Raw genomic sequence first — 15,202 nt, 5'->3', positions numbered from 1 at the left:
TTGTGGATTAGATATATGTGGTTTTTATGATGGATTTTTTTATTTGTAAGACATTTAAGCTCAAAATCACTTTAAAATTTGCATATTTGGATGAAGAAAGGTTAAAGTAGTTATTTAAAACTAGTATTCAGCTTTCATTTCTAGCATGCATAGCGCACTTCATGGTTTAGAGATATAGAGAATTTTAGAGTTTTTTTTAATTTTATTTGTTTATAAAATAAGAAATTTATATTATATTAAAAATGAGTATAGAGAGTAAATGACAACTGCTTTTGGGTCCTCGGCCTCTCATCGGGTTCCAAAGCGACTGAGGTCGGACCTTTCTCTCATTGATGCGGCAAGTGTGAGGAGAAGATTGTGATAGAGTACCGGATGAGAAATGAGTGTCCCAACAAGGACCGTATCTTCTACAAGTGTTCGGATTGCAATGTGAGTTATTTTGTCGTATTTGATGATTATGGTTAATTTATACTTATTTTCATGATGATTGTGATTAAAGTTCTAATTTTTTGTTTTAATTTCAGTGGAATGGCACTGGATGTTCAGGCTAGTACTGGGAGGAAGCGTATGTTGAACACGTGCAAAACTCTCTTGCATAGGCGGCTACGGCGGCTGATGAGGCAGTGATCCTGTGGAAGAAGCCCATAGATATTGAACAAACGCATGATCTATCTGTTTTAGTTGGGATTGGTCGCGAAATCCTTATGCTGCTGAAGTGCATTTTAGCTTTAGTTTTTTAGTGATAGTTGGGATTGTCTATATTGTAGCGAGACTTTCATAAATTAATACCTTGTGTGGTGGTATGCATGTCGTATAATTAACTAATTATGTTCTAAGTTTTAATATGGTATGTATGTCATGTAATGCAGATGAGCCGGCATTAGATGTACAATGCTGATCACCGCTCCCAAGAGTTCATTGAGGTCGTGCATTCTTTCTTACGTGTGGCCGAGGCAAACAAACGTGATGGTTTCATATGCTGTCCATGTGCCATATGTAAGAATTTGAAGGAATATGCTAGCTCAAGGAGTCTTCATTCACACTTGTTGAAGTTGGGTTTTATGCCAAACTATATTTGTTGGACAAAGCACGGAGAAACCGAGGTTGTAATGGAAGAAGGTGAAGAAGAACAATAGGACGATGATGACATTATTGCTGAATATGATGCCTTCAATAATACTGCAATGGGGAAAGCTAAAGAAGAGGTAGAGGCAGAAGATGAGCCCGCTAATGATCTTGGTCAGGCCATTCGTGACGCACAAAGAGAATGCGTAAGTAAAAAGGAGAAGATCAAGTTCGAGCGCATGCTAGAGGATCACAAGAAATTGCAATACCCAACTTGTGATGCGGGGCAGAAAAAGTTAGGTACCACACTGGAATTGCTGCAATGAAAGGTAAAGAATGATGTATCTGACAAGGGATTTGGGGAGTTACTAAAAATCCAAAAGAAGATGCTTCCGAAGGATAACGAATTGCCCGTCACTACGTACGAAGCAAAACATGTAGTCTGCCCTTTAGGATTAGAAATCCAGAAGATACATACATATCCTAATGACTGCATCTTCTACCGTGGCGAGGAGTATGAGAAGTTAGATGCATGCCTGGTATGTCATGCATCGCGATATAAGATCAGGCGAGATGACCCTGGTGATGTTAAGGGTGAACGTCCCATGAAGAAAATCCCTGCCAAGATTATGTGGTATGCTCCTATAATACCATGCTTGAAACGTCTGTTCAGAAATAAAGACCATGCAAAGTTGTTGTGATGGCACAAAGAAGACCGTAAGGTAGATAATATGTTGAGACACCCTACTGATGGGTCCCAGTGAAGAGCAATCGATAGAGAATTCCCAGAGTTTATAAATAATGCAAGAAACTTAAGATTTGCTTTAAGTACGGATGGTATAAATCCTTTCGGGAAGCAGAGCAGTAGTCATAGCATTTGGCCTGTTACTCTATGTATCTACAACCTTCCTCCCTGGTGATGTATGAAGCGTAAGTTTATTATGATGCCAGTGCTTATCCAAGGCCCAAGGCAACATGACAACGACATCGATGTGTACCTAAGGCCACTAGTTGAAGAACTTCTACTTTTGTGGAATAGACCAGGTGTACGTGTGTGGGATGAGCACAAACAGGAACACTTTGATCTACGAGCATTGTTGTTCGTAACAATCAATGATTGGCCTGCTCTAAGTAATCTTTCAGGACAATCAAATAAGGGATATAATGCATGCACACACTGTTTCGATGACATTAAAGGTATATTCTTGAAAAAATGTCGAAAGGTCGTATACCTTGGCCATCATCGATTTCTTCCTACGAATCACCCCCTAAGAAAGAAAGGCAAGCATTTTTAAGGTAAGGCAGACCATCAGACCAAGCCGGACAACCGAACTGGTGAGGATGTACTCAATATGGTCAATGATGTGAAAGTAGTATTTAGAAAGGCATATGGCAGCGAATCTATTCTGAACGACACCGACGGTCATGCACCCATGTGGAAGAAGTCCATATTTTGGGAGCTACCCTATTGGCAAGTCCTAGAGGTCCATAGCACGATCGACGTGATGCACCTGATGAAGAATCTTTGTGTGAACCTGCTAGAATTCATGGGTGTGTATGGGAAGCCTAAGGATACACTTGAAGCATGACAGGACCTACGGTGTTTGAAAGAACAAGACAACATGCATCCAGAGAAGACAGATGATGGATGCTATTACTTAAGTCCTGCTAGCTACACTCTTAGCAAAGAAGAGAAGGAAAGCATGTTTGAATGCCTAGCAAGCATTAAGGTACCATCTGGATTCTTCTCGAATATAAAGGGTATAATAAATGTGCCAGAGAAGAAATTCCTAAACTTAAAGTCCCATGACTGCCACATGCTCATGACGCAATTGCTTCCAGTTGCATTAAGAGAAATTCTACCTCTAAATGTACGTCTAGCCACCGTGAAGCTATGTGCATTCCTCAATGCAATTTCTCAGAAGGCAATCGATCCAATGGATCTAGCTAAACTATAGAATGATGTAGTTCAATGTCTTGTCAGCTTTGAGTTGATGTTCTCTCCTTCCTTCTATAATATCATGACACACCTCCTAGTTCACCTGGTCAAGAAGATTAGCATTCTCGGTCCTGTGTTCCTGCACAACATGTTCCCCTTTGAGAGGTTCATGGGAGTCCTAAAGAAATATGTTCACAACCGTGCTCGGTCAGAAGGAAGCATCACCAAGGGCTATGGAATAGAGGAGGTCATTGAGTTTTGTGTTGCTTTTATTCCTGACCTTGACCCAATTGGTGTTCCTGAATCGTGACACGAGGGGAGACTAAGTGGAAAAGGGACACTAGGGAAGAAACCATATATTGGTACGCAGGGCAATTATTTTAATAAAGCACACTACACAATTATGCAAAACTCCTCCTTGGTGGATCCGTATATCAAGACACATAAAGAGTTGCTCCGATCCAAGTTTTCAGGGAAGTCTAAAGCTTGGATTACACGTCAGCACATGGAAACTTTCAGTGACGGGTTGCGAAAAAAATGTTAGGGTGATGAGAGTATTGATGAGCAACTGTATTTGTTGGCTAGGCAGCCATCGTGGCATATCCTCACATACAAAGGGTACGAGATAAATGAGAATACATTTTACACAGTAGCCCAAGATAAAAGGAGCACCAACCAAAACAGTGGTGTCCGCATAGATGCCACCGACCTTAATCGAAATAAACAAATATATTATGGCCACATAGAGGAGATATGGGAACTAAACTATGCACCTACTTTTAAGGTACCTTTGTTCAAGTGCTAATGGATAAAGGTGACTAGAGGCGAGGTAGCAGTCGACAACCAGTATGTAATGACAACCGTGGACCTCAATAATATTGGGTACAAAGACAAACCATTCGTCCTTGCCAAGAATGCGAATCAGGTGTTCTATGTCAAGGACATGTCTATAAAACCGAAGAGAGGAAAAAACAACAACGACCCAATCAATGAGTCAAAGCATCACATAGTTCTTTCAGAGAAAAGAAACATCGTCGGAATTGAAGATAAGTCAGACATATTAGAAGATTATAAAAATGATGACCGAATTCCACCCTTCACAGTGAACAAAGACCCAAGCATCCAGCTAAATGATGAGGACACTCTATGGTTACAGCGCGATTATAACCAAAGGATATATGTTAAGAAGAAGTTCACTACTGTGCCCGCTTGATATATATAGTGATGTTTAATAGTGTGTATTAGAGGTATTGTGTAATAATTGTGAATTCAGAGATGTTTATTAGGTGTTTCTTTTTTTTCTATGTTCAGATTAAATTTGTGTTTGATGGTGGGATTTCCATGTCGCTTTTGGACAATGAGTGATGAAAAAATGAAAAGATTTACGTTAAAATGATGTGAAAACAAATTTCCAATCGAAAACAAAAGTTTTAATGATTTAAATTAAACACTACATTTTTGCATTAATGAAATAGTAATTATTAATGACATTATGTTTCAATATTTATAAGAAAAAACAAAAAAATTTAGGTCACACAATTTTCCTATGTGCAATAAAACAAAAGTAAATCCATATTCTTTTAAAACAATTTTATGCCTTGTATTTAATTTAATGTGCAATTAACAAGACTTTAACATTTTATAGAAATAAATATATAAAAAAACAAATGGAGCTTGAAATAGGTGGAAAGTGAAACTGCAGCCCAACTTTAGTCCTAGATAGATCTACCACCCGGGGCTAAAGGTCTTTTCGTCCCGGGCGTTTACAAGAGCCGGGACTAAAGGTCCCTTCCCTATATAAGGCAGCCGTTTCTTCTTTCTCCTCACTCTTCATCTGCGTCGCCCATCGCCATTGCCGCCGCCGCCGCCCTCGTCACCATTGCCCGTGACCACCTCTTCGACGCCGCACGGCTCTCGCCGCCGCAGAACCGGCCGCCTCGCGTGCCACCCGACCTCCTCCACGATGGCCGGCCGCCCGCCCCAACGCCGACTGCCCCACGCGCCACCAACGCCGCCACAGAACCCCGTGCGCCACCTCCACGACGGCCGGCCGACCGCCCCAACGCCGCCGACCGTCACCAACGCCGGCCGCCACCAATGTCGTCGGCCCCGTACTATGTATTGATATATATAAATTTGTTATATATATATTGGAGAGTTATAAATTTGTATTATTATATATATAAATTTGTTATATATATATATATATATTAGAGAGTTATAAATTTGTATTTTTATATATATAAATTTGTTATACATCTATATTAGAGAGTTATAAATTTATATTGTTATATAGCTAAATTTGTTATACATATATATTAGAGTTATAATTTTATATTGTTATATATATAAATTTGTTATACATACATATTAGAGAGTTATAAATTTGTATTGTTATATATATATATTTGTTATACATATTAGAGAGTTTTAAATTTATATTGTTATATATATAAATTTGTTATATATATTAGAGAGTTTTAAATTTATATTGTTATATATATAAATTTGTTATATATATCACTTGCTAATAAATATTTCTAGAAAATAAGAAATCAAAGTTATGCTTTGGAGACTTGAATTTTGAGTGTAGTTATTTAATTAATTTTAAGCACACGACTCGATCTATTTTATAGATATATATTTTTTATTTTTTATAGATATATCTAGTGGTGTAAAAGCTAGATGGTTGCCCCGAGAGATATGGATGAAGAAATGATGGATATTATCAACACCGGCACTCAATTTGCCGATGGTAACCAGCAGGATGTAGATGACGAGAGTCAATACCTGGCTCTTGAAAATAAGTAAGAAAATATTGTGCAAGAAAATACTGGTGAGGTATATATATTTATATATATATATTTGAATATTATATATATATATATATATTTGAATATCTATCATCTATTATGTGTACACATGATATTTATTTATTCTTTTTTTATACGTAGCCCTCTGAATCGACGACCACAACGGCAAAAAGCAAAAATATTCGAGGCCCGAAAAAGCCATTGGAGAGGCACTACATAATATCGGAATTCAATATCGAGACAGGCGAACCACTTGGTCCACATGCAACGAAATTCGTGCAACACTGTGGGTACCTTGTAAGGGACAAACTTCCGATCAGTGCCCGTGAATGGAAGCAAAAGATCAACGAGCCTCATGTTAGTTTTGTCTCTGATCTTGATAAGAATTTAATTTGGGATGATATCCTTCAACATTTCACGTTGCAAGCGAATGATTATGATGATATCAACGATGATGAATTGAAGGAGCTAGTTCAAAAGTGGGCTATGAAGAAGATGGCCACATAATTCCAGACTTAGAAGAAATCCCTATACACGAAATATGTCAAGAAGAACCTAACGCCCAATTTTAATACTAAGGGCCCGCTCGCGAAGTTGAGGCCCTACTAGAATAATTTTGTACAGTACAAGACATCGAAAGAGGATGAGAAACGGGTGAGAAGGAACCAAGAGAATGCCCGACAGAAGGTATACCACCATGGCATGGGATCAGGTGGCTAAGCGACTGCTATTTTCAAGTGGGGAAAAATGGAAGCGGACATTCTTACCAAGGGTATCACACCAGAATCACTCAATTGGCCCAAACGCGTGAAGAATTATTTTTTTTTGCTTATGGGGGAAGACTGGACCTAGAGACCGGAAAGCTGATTTATGGCCCAAAACTCAAAAGAGAAACACAAATATTTTCTTATGCTCTACAAGCTAAAGCTATTGGTGCGTTTAGGCCCAATAGAGAGAAGGATGAACTGACATATGTCATCAGGACTGCTGAACACAGTGGCCGAACGAGAGATTTAGGACAGAATATTTCTTGGGGACATGGTTTCCCTAACGATAGAAATACCTACAGAAGCCGATAGAGAAAGAAGGATGAGGAAGCAGTGTGGATCAGGAGGTTAGAGGAATATGTTCATGAGTCATGGGAGGTATTGCTTCAAGCATAGGAGCATGAAAAAGATATGCAAGCTAGGATGCAGGAGGAAATCATAAAGCAAGTGCAAATAGAAATGAGTACCCAAAGGCAGGCATCAGATCCAGGAATCAACATTAATATTAGCACCCCTGATTAGTTGAAAAGCAGTTGTGCTTCTACGGAGTTGCCAAATCAAAATGACGCAATGCTACATTTTCTCCATGGATGACATCACTGCACCGTTTACATCATGTGAGCTACATATTCCAAAAGAGAATGCCACAATCATGGTGGCTCTCGGTGTTTTTTCTCCTTCAGATCCTACTAAGACACCAAAAATCCATGGGGTAATAATATTACTTGGATATGTTAGCGTCTCAGTGGATAGAGTTAACAAAGGTTTTAGTGATATGGCTCTTGACATTCCAGGAGGTGATGGGGAGAAGACTCTAGGAGAAGTAGAGAAGGCATTCATACTATGGCGCAAGCGCTACATCATTATTCCCGGGGTCTCTAGTCCACCGCCGCTTCCTCAACTGCCAGACAATAGGTGCGGACAAAAGTGAACGAAATAATTTTTTCACTAATTTTCTATTGACATGCATGATTAATAATAATAATTTCTTATACCTAATTATTTTTTTGTACTCACACAGCAGGGCCTCCACCAACCTAAGTCCAATTATTCAATCTCTAGATCATCATAGTGCTCCGGACAATGATTATGCAATGCCGCCACCGCCGCCACATCCAAGGAGGTCTCCAACACTTCCAAGGTCTCCAACGGCTGCCCCGCCTCCCTTGATGACCAAGAAGCAGCCAGCTCCTAAGAGGTCCACCCCGCAAACGAAGCCATTGGCCTACCAGCCAGCAAAGAAGAAAGCCTCCTCTAATCCAGTTATTCCCCAAAAGCTGTCTTACGAGAAAAGTGAAAAGGAATTAAATATTGCAGTACAAAAAGATATGAACAATTTCTTCGAAAAAGTAAGAAAGCAACGAGAAGCGAGGGAGAACCCAGAGAAACCGTACTTCTACCTACCTCCAGATCTTCTAAGAAAGAAGGTGGACCAGAAAAAGCGGGAATCTCAAAAGACCCTGCTAAAATCGGACTACGACCGCTCTCTCACCAAGTTATTTGAGGCGGCGCAGAAAAAGACTAGAGCAGGGAAAGGTATTACACAACTCGAACAGCAATCGCAACAATCAGTCCCCCCTCTTGTCATTCGTAATGAATATGGTTCAAACTTAGACTTACTGGACGTCGATTTTTGAGGACCTGGTTCAGTTTTACGAGGATACTGGTTTGGACCATGTTCAAGTGCTCACTGAAGGACCATCTGCTTCGAAAGTGGATCCTTGGAAGAAATTTGAACATAAAAAGAGTCTATACAACCCTAAGGCCTTAGGTGAACTGGGTACGCAAATGTACCTGCTAAACAAGTGGTACATGGCGGCGTGTGAACGGGGAGAGACGACCTTTGTTTCTGTCAGAGTTAGAAACCAACATTACTTCCGTGGCGATGACGTTATATATGTCGAGGTTTTAGAATTACACCAACTATGCCACCTAGACTCTCTCGACAAAAGTCTCATTAGCTGCTATTGTCTGTAAGTATGATTATTTTCTACTATTAAAGTATATATATATAAAGCTACATGTATATATATAAATTATATATCCTCACACTACATTTTTATATATGTAGATATGAGATGACAGAACTTAGAAAGAGAAAGGATAATGCTATTGGTTTCGTTGATCCAAATGTCGTATTCAAACACCCTAATCCCCCGCCTGAATGGAAAGCTGAACTCAAAAAAAATCTCATGAGGTTCTTAGTGAACCAACAAAACAAGGACATACTCTTCTCCTACAATTTCAAGTGAGTGTTAAATAATTAATGTCGATCATATGGACATTTGTTCAATTATTTGCTTACTAGCTAAGTTATCTCCCATATATATATGTTGACTCTAGTTAATGTCGATCATATTTATGTATAAAAATATATGCAACAATCACTGGATATTGATAGTCATCGATATGGCCAATAGTCGGTTGAGCATCTTAGACTCGTTAAGAAAAGAGCAAACAGAGTATCAAGACATGATAAATATTATCCAAGGGTAATTTGGTCTCTCTAGCAACTATATATACCCTGATCTCTTAACTGCAATAATTATTAAAGGCTAAATTAATTTTTTATTTTATTGGGCTTAGTGTTTAGAAAAGTTTCATTGAGGAACACCACATAAAATATTACAAAGCGCCACTGGATGTAATCGCACACAAAGTAAGTACTAGCTATATATATATATTATATATAAAATTCAATTAACACCATGCATGCTTTCAATTCACCGGATCTTTTTTCTCGTAAAAGTGGGTTCTGAGGCAAGAACATGGGACCAACTACTGCGGATACTATATTTGCGAGTTTATCATGACGTACTAAAAAAGAACTCCTGAAGAGATCCTCAAAGTACGTTATATAAATATATTCATATATTCATAATTTCTTTTATTGCTCATATATATATAAGTAATCACGTGACCAATACACACATATATATATATATTAATATTTTTCTTTTAACTTTTATTGAAGACTCTATGGTTGAAGGAAAAAATCATACGATGTGATCAATTGAAATCAATTCAAGAGACCATAGCAGGATTTCTTAATAACCAGGTCTTAAACCCCGCCAACAAGTTCTACAATGACATGAACGAAACATGAAAGCCAAATCAGATGGAGTGAATTTGTTATCCCAAGGATATGATAGAATATACAATACAAGCTTTATTTGTAATATATATATACATATTATATGTACATAAAATAACGTACAATATATGTATATGCATGTAATATATACGTTAGTTTCATACTTTAGTTTGTATAAAATGTTCGAACATTATAAGCGTGTAGAATACGTATATTATTAGCAGCATAGAATGCGTATTCAAAAACCTATTCGAAAACCAAAACGAATCATCAATTGAAAATAGAAACAAAAAAAAAGAAAACCTTTAGTCCCGATTGGTAATACCAACCGGGATTAAAGGGCCGGCCTACGTGGCCAGGCCGGGAGGCCTCTTTAGCCCCGGTTGGTATTACCAACCCGGGCGAGAAACCGGGACTAAAGGAGGGGCCCTTTAGTCCCGGATTCGTACTTCCGGTTGAAAAACCGGGACTGAAGGGGTTTTTCAACCGGGAGTACAGTTTGTTTCTGTACTAGTGCTAATAATACTTTCAGCTATGGCTTATAAGCCAATTCAGCCAAAACGAACAGGCTGCATTCGGTCGATCGATTTCCTTTGTACCATACAGCTAGCACAAACCGCACAAGGATAAATTTGCACAAAACCTCACCATATATACATGCTGTCTTGCATGGTGAGCACTTCCATATATACACAGCACACATACGCGTCCTATTTGTTTAGGCTGATTTAACTTATAAGTTATGACTGAAAGTACCGTTAACTGGTTTAGTATAAGAGAAAAATACTATTCGTTGCCTAATAAACTAGGCTCACGATAGCTAGCTAAGCCAGTGTAGTGGCAGTAGCTAGGGGAGCTAGTTTTTAAATAGATATCCTCTACTACCAGTAGTAAGTGCTCTCACATCGATCGCTCACGCTGATCTGACGCTACGCTGCCTCCTACTATCCTCATCACTTGTTCATTCCACTTCGCTGCAAGTCTCTGCGCCACCACTCGCGCGCCGCCCACTAGCTCCCCTCGGGTACGACAGGCAGCGATGGCCGCCCAGTGACTTGATCGGACCCACCGCCACGCCGGGCTGGCGGCATGCCGGACGACGCCTACCTCTGCGCCGAGGACGCCGCAGCCGCCTTCGTCTTCGACGCCGCCGGGGACGGCGGCGGCGGCGGCGACGACGACGATGACGGGTGCTGCTCCACGGTCGAGGAGGAGTCGGCGGCCTCGATAGCTGAGCTCATCGGCGGCGAGGCCCAGTACTCGCCGAGGCCGGACTACCCCGACAGGCTCCGGTCCAGGTCCATCGACCCGGCCGTCAGGGCCGAGTCGGTTGCATGGATTCTCAAGGTGACGCGATCTGTCGCGAGGCCATACACACTCACATGCATGCTATAGCTTTCTCGCTTGCTTTGTCCATGTCTCACCATGCTCTTCGTGATGCTCTAGTAGTCTAGTCTTATTGGTTTGTAGATGCATGTATATATATTAACTCAGCAAGCAATCTCATATCATCTATCTTATATACGTGTTGTTATTTCGTCTCTCTTCTTCTTCATCGCCATCAGGTGCAAGAGTACTATGGATTTGTTCCATTGACAGCCTACCTCGCCGTCAACTACATGGACCGGTTCCTCTCCCTCCACCGTTTGCCGGTAAGCTCCTTGCGTTGTGGCCCCCACCGCCGCAGCCGCCGTTTCTCTTTTCACCACAGACGACACACTGGCTATTTACTAAATTACATCCTTCCTTATAAATATCATCAGCTAGCAACACACGAGCACCATAATTCTTTATTTTTCATACATATGAGCATGGTGGTGGCCGTGGAAATATATGGTGTCACCTACACACACTCACACAGTGTGGCTGTCAGTGGGAAGTTGATCGATGCTCAAAGTGCACTAGTGCTGATGTTGGTGTGGAAAAAGAAAGGATTTGGAGGAGCGTGTCCGCGTGGATTAACTAATCAATTATAAGCATCTGTATAATTACCTTCCTACCCCTAACAGAATGAATTAGGGGGGCAGCTACAGGAGTCAAGGGATTTTGTTTATGCACTCAAGACAGAGGGCTCTTTTGCCTTTGCCGCCAGCCGTGCTTTAGCGCAAGCCTGACGCTTTTATCATCGTGTGTGGAACACACCTTATCATTGTGCCTCGCCATCCATCACCTCGTCCCATTCTATCCACATTTTTATTCCATCCATCCATCCATCCATCCATGGCCCTGCCTGTGAGCGAGACTTGCAACTGTGACTGTGCGCTAGCTGTGGGGTTTCGTCGGGGTGTGGTGGTAGGAGTAGTTTATCTGAATTCATTCTGATCTGAACCAAAGGAGAGGAAAAGAACACACAAGCTGCTGCAAGCTAGCTGTAAACACTGCAAAGTGGTCTCACTCACGCATCTTTCACTGTATAGGCACCAAGTCATATGCAGCACCTGCTCTGGTTGAAACTGCAGCACTATTTTTCTGACTTTTGTTGCCTTGTGCTGTCTGCTGCTGCTGTTTTCCTGAACTGAACACATGCTCTTGGATTTTTATATGTATGTTTAGATGAAACAACAATCAACCATAGAATATATATACTAGGACTCCACTGTAAAAGCAAGCAATCAAGCATGGGCCATGCCATGCTGAGGTCACCCTCTGAAACTTCAGGGATTCACACTAAGATAATAGGGTTATCCTATCCAGACTGCTTTGACTGAAACTCAAGACCTCACTAACCTTTGTTGGAAGTAACATATCTTTTTCAAAGCCGTACATATGTGTTTGTTCTCAACGGTAATGGTTGGTTAGAGTGCTAATGTAACAGTGTTTCTTGTCTAACTTGCTACTAGCTCCTGATGTCCTCCGTCTCCTCGTGTTATTATAGCATAATAACTCTTATGAGGACTCTGAATATGTAAGGCCTTGTTTAGTTCCTTCCCCTAAAATTTACTCCATGTCCCATCGAATGTTTGGACACATGCATGAAGAATTAAATATAGACTAAAAAATAACTTAGTGTCCAGTTTGTGACTAATTTGCGAGATGAATCTTTTAAGCCTAATTAGTCCATGATTCGACAACGTTGTGCTACAGTAACACATGTCCTAATGGAAGTTAATTAGGCTTACTAAATTCGTCTCACGGGTTAATGACAGATTCTGTAAATTATTTTTTTTATTAGTATCCGAACACCCCATGCGACACACCCATATGATACCCGATATGACACCTCAAAACTTTACACCTGGATTTAAACAAGGGAGGTCATACATGTAGGGCAATTAAGATTTTGATAGGGATGTTCACATGGCAACCACAGAGAGCGGTGGTCACAAACGCATGACCACTGCTCTCTGTGGTTGCCATGTGAACATCCCTGTCAAAATCTTGATTGCCCTACATGTATGACCTAGCTTAGCTAGGCGTCCTTGCTTCCATGCCAACAGACAAATAATTTCGGAATTTCACATAATAAAAGAACAGGAGATGCAATGCAAGAACATGGAACATGCATAATCTGTCCTTTGGTTTCGTGGATCCTTGCTCCAGCATATTCATTGCGGTGTTTTTGTGCGTTTGTCCATGAATGCACGCAGCAGCAGGAGGACGGGTGGGCGATGCAGCTGCTGGCCGTGACCTGCCTCTCCCTGGCTGCCAAGATGGAGGAGACCCTCGTGCCCTCCCTCCTGGACCTACAGGCAAGGCAATTAGTAGGACACTAGTAGTACTTCTTGCCATGCATGCCACCTATGGTTACACGTTTAATCCCAGTACTCATGACCTCTTAATTAAGATTGATGAACATTGTGCATTGCATTGCAGGTGGAGGGCACCAGCAGATACGACTTCGACCCCGGGACGGTCGGCCGGATGGAGCTCATCGTCCTGACGGCGCTCAACTGGCGGCTCCGGTCGGTTACTCCCTTCACCTTCATCGACTTCTTCGCGTGCAAGGTCGATCCGGGAGGGAGGCACACCAGGTGCCTTATTGCCCGGGCCACGCAAGTGATTCTGGCTGCAATGCATGGTAATATAATGCACTGCTTGGGGCCGCTGCAGTGCATGATGCAGTTCCAACCTCCAATGTACTAACTGCGAAACTGTGAACTGCTGCCACAGACATCGAGTTCTTGGACCACTGCCCGTCATCAATGGCGGCAGCGGCCGTGCTCTGTGCCACCGGTGAGACGCCGTCGCTGGAGTCCGTCAGCCCTGGGGCTGCCGTCAGCTGGTGCATCGGCCTTGCAGAGGTACTCCATACAACGACATGTCATTTTGTAACTTTATAATTTGGAAGCATATACGTACGTAAATTTTTGTTTCTGCCTACAGGAAGGGATCAGCAGCTGTTACAGACTGATGCGGCAGCTGGTGACAGGCAACGTCCAGACAAGGGTAGCCAGCACGACCATGGCAGCAGTGAACCTGTGCTGCTCGGATGAGGTGCTGTCCTCGCACTCCACCTCCACCACCACCTCCTCTCCTCCCCCGGCCAAGAGGAGGAAGAGGTCGCCGACGACGGCCACGTGAAACACTGAAGGACGCAAGTAGATAGCATTATTTACATGGTTTTTTTTTGGGCAGATTAACAGGGTTTGATCGATTTCTTTGCAGTTTGTTGTCGTTTTTTCTTTGTGATTCTTTCTTTCTTTTTTTTTCTTTTGCCATTTGTTCTCTTCTTTTGGGGTTGGATCTCTACGCCTCGGCCATCATGAAGGCCTCTGGCCTCTGCACCGCCAGCCAGTATGCAGTACGTGAAGGTGACGAGAGAGAAAGGCAGCTACAACAGACACATCCGTGTTTCTCTGTGCTGTGCAACAATCTGTGGGGCTTCTTCAACCCCGACGCAGAGCTGCAGAGTAACCATTGATTGGTCAGCGAGGAAGCCATGGCGGCAGATGGAGAAGGAGAGGGGGAAAGAGGCAATGAGTTGCGGTGGATGGGTGATGATTGGTAGGGTTAAATGTGGTGCTCAAAGGGCCGGACGGTCAGGGCTCCTGCCAAGATGCAGCCCTGCCTGCAAAGTTCTGTTCATATTCATGAGGGCAAAAATTGTTTCTTTCCGAGTGGTTTGTTTGTATTTTGTTGATACTTCTGCTGAGGGGGCATGCTAATTTGCTGTGATGGGGAGGCACATGGATATGCCCTAGTGTGGTGCTGCTCTGGAGGGAAATATTTGTCCATCTCCAGAGCTAACAGTGTCCAAGCATGGGGCTTTTGGGGGCCCCTTGCTAATTGTTTGTATCTCTTCTTTCTTGTTTGTGCATCAATAAAGATTTTGCCATTTCAATTGGCTTGAGAAGAGAGTAAAAACTGAAGAGAGAGTTTTTGTGTTTCACTTTACCTGCTGCTGGATTGTACTGTATGGTTTAGCACTGTGTTCCTGCACCGTTATTCTCAGTCAGATCAGAGGTTGCAGCTGGTCAGACTTGCACATATTTTTTTGTCACTACCACTGTCGCTCTGTGACAGAAAAGACCTCAGCCACAGTGAGGGGCTAAGGGGTTGTCTGACACTGAAAATTCCCTTGCCA

General features: G+C 41.9%; 1 protein-coding gene across 2 annotated transcripts; it reads left to right on the top strand.

Moving 5' to 3' along the window:
- The first annotated feature begins 10,540 nt into the window (after positions 1 to 10,540).
- On the top strand, positions 10,541 to 14,982 carry LOC136551731 (cyclin-D2-1-like). 2 transcript variants are annotated; one of them, XM_066543272.1, is made up of 6 exons: positions 10,541 to 11,025; positions 11,244 to 11,330; positions 13,269 to 13,367; positions 13,492 to 13,696; positions 13,789 to 13,919; positions 14,002 to 14,982. In XM_066543272.1, exons 1-6 carry the CDS (start codon positions 10,768 to 10,770, stop codon positions 14,197 to 14,199), a joined length of 978 nt encoding a protein of 325 aa, XP_066399369.1. In that variant the 5' UTR covers positions 10,541 to 10,767; the 3' UTR covers positions 14,200 to 14,982. The 2 variants fall into 2 exon arrangements, with proteins under 2 accessions (XP_066399369.1, XP_066399368.1); XM_066543271.1 differs by having other exon boundaries at positions 13,266 to 13,367.
- Positions 14,983 to 15,202: the final 220 nt, after the last annotated feature.

Source organism: Miscanthus floridulus, chromosome 4 (genome assembly GCF_019320115.1).
Source record: "Miscanthus floridulus cultivar M001 chromosome 4, ASM1932011v1, whole genome shotgun sequence".
NCBI classification, from domain to species: Eukaryota; Viridiplantae; Streptophyta; class Magnoliopsida; order Poales; family Poaceae; genus Miscanthus; species Miscanthus floridulus.
The sequence above is the reverse complement of the archived record's forward strand: the minus strand, read 5'-3'. Positions and strand labels throughout refer to the sequence as shown.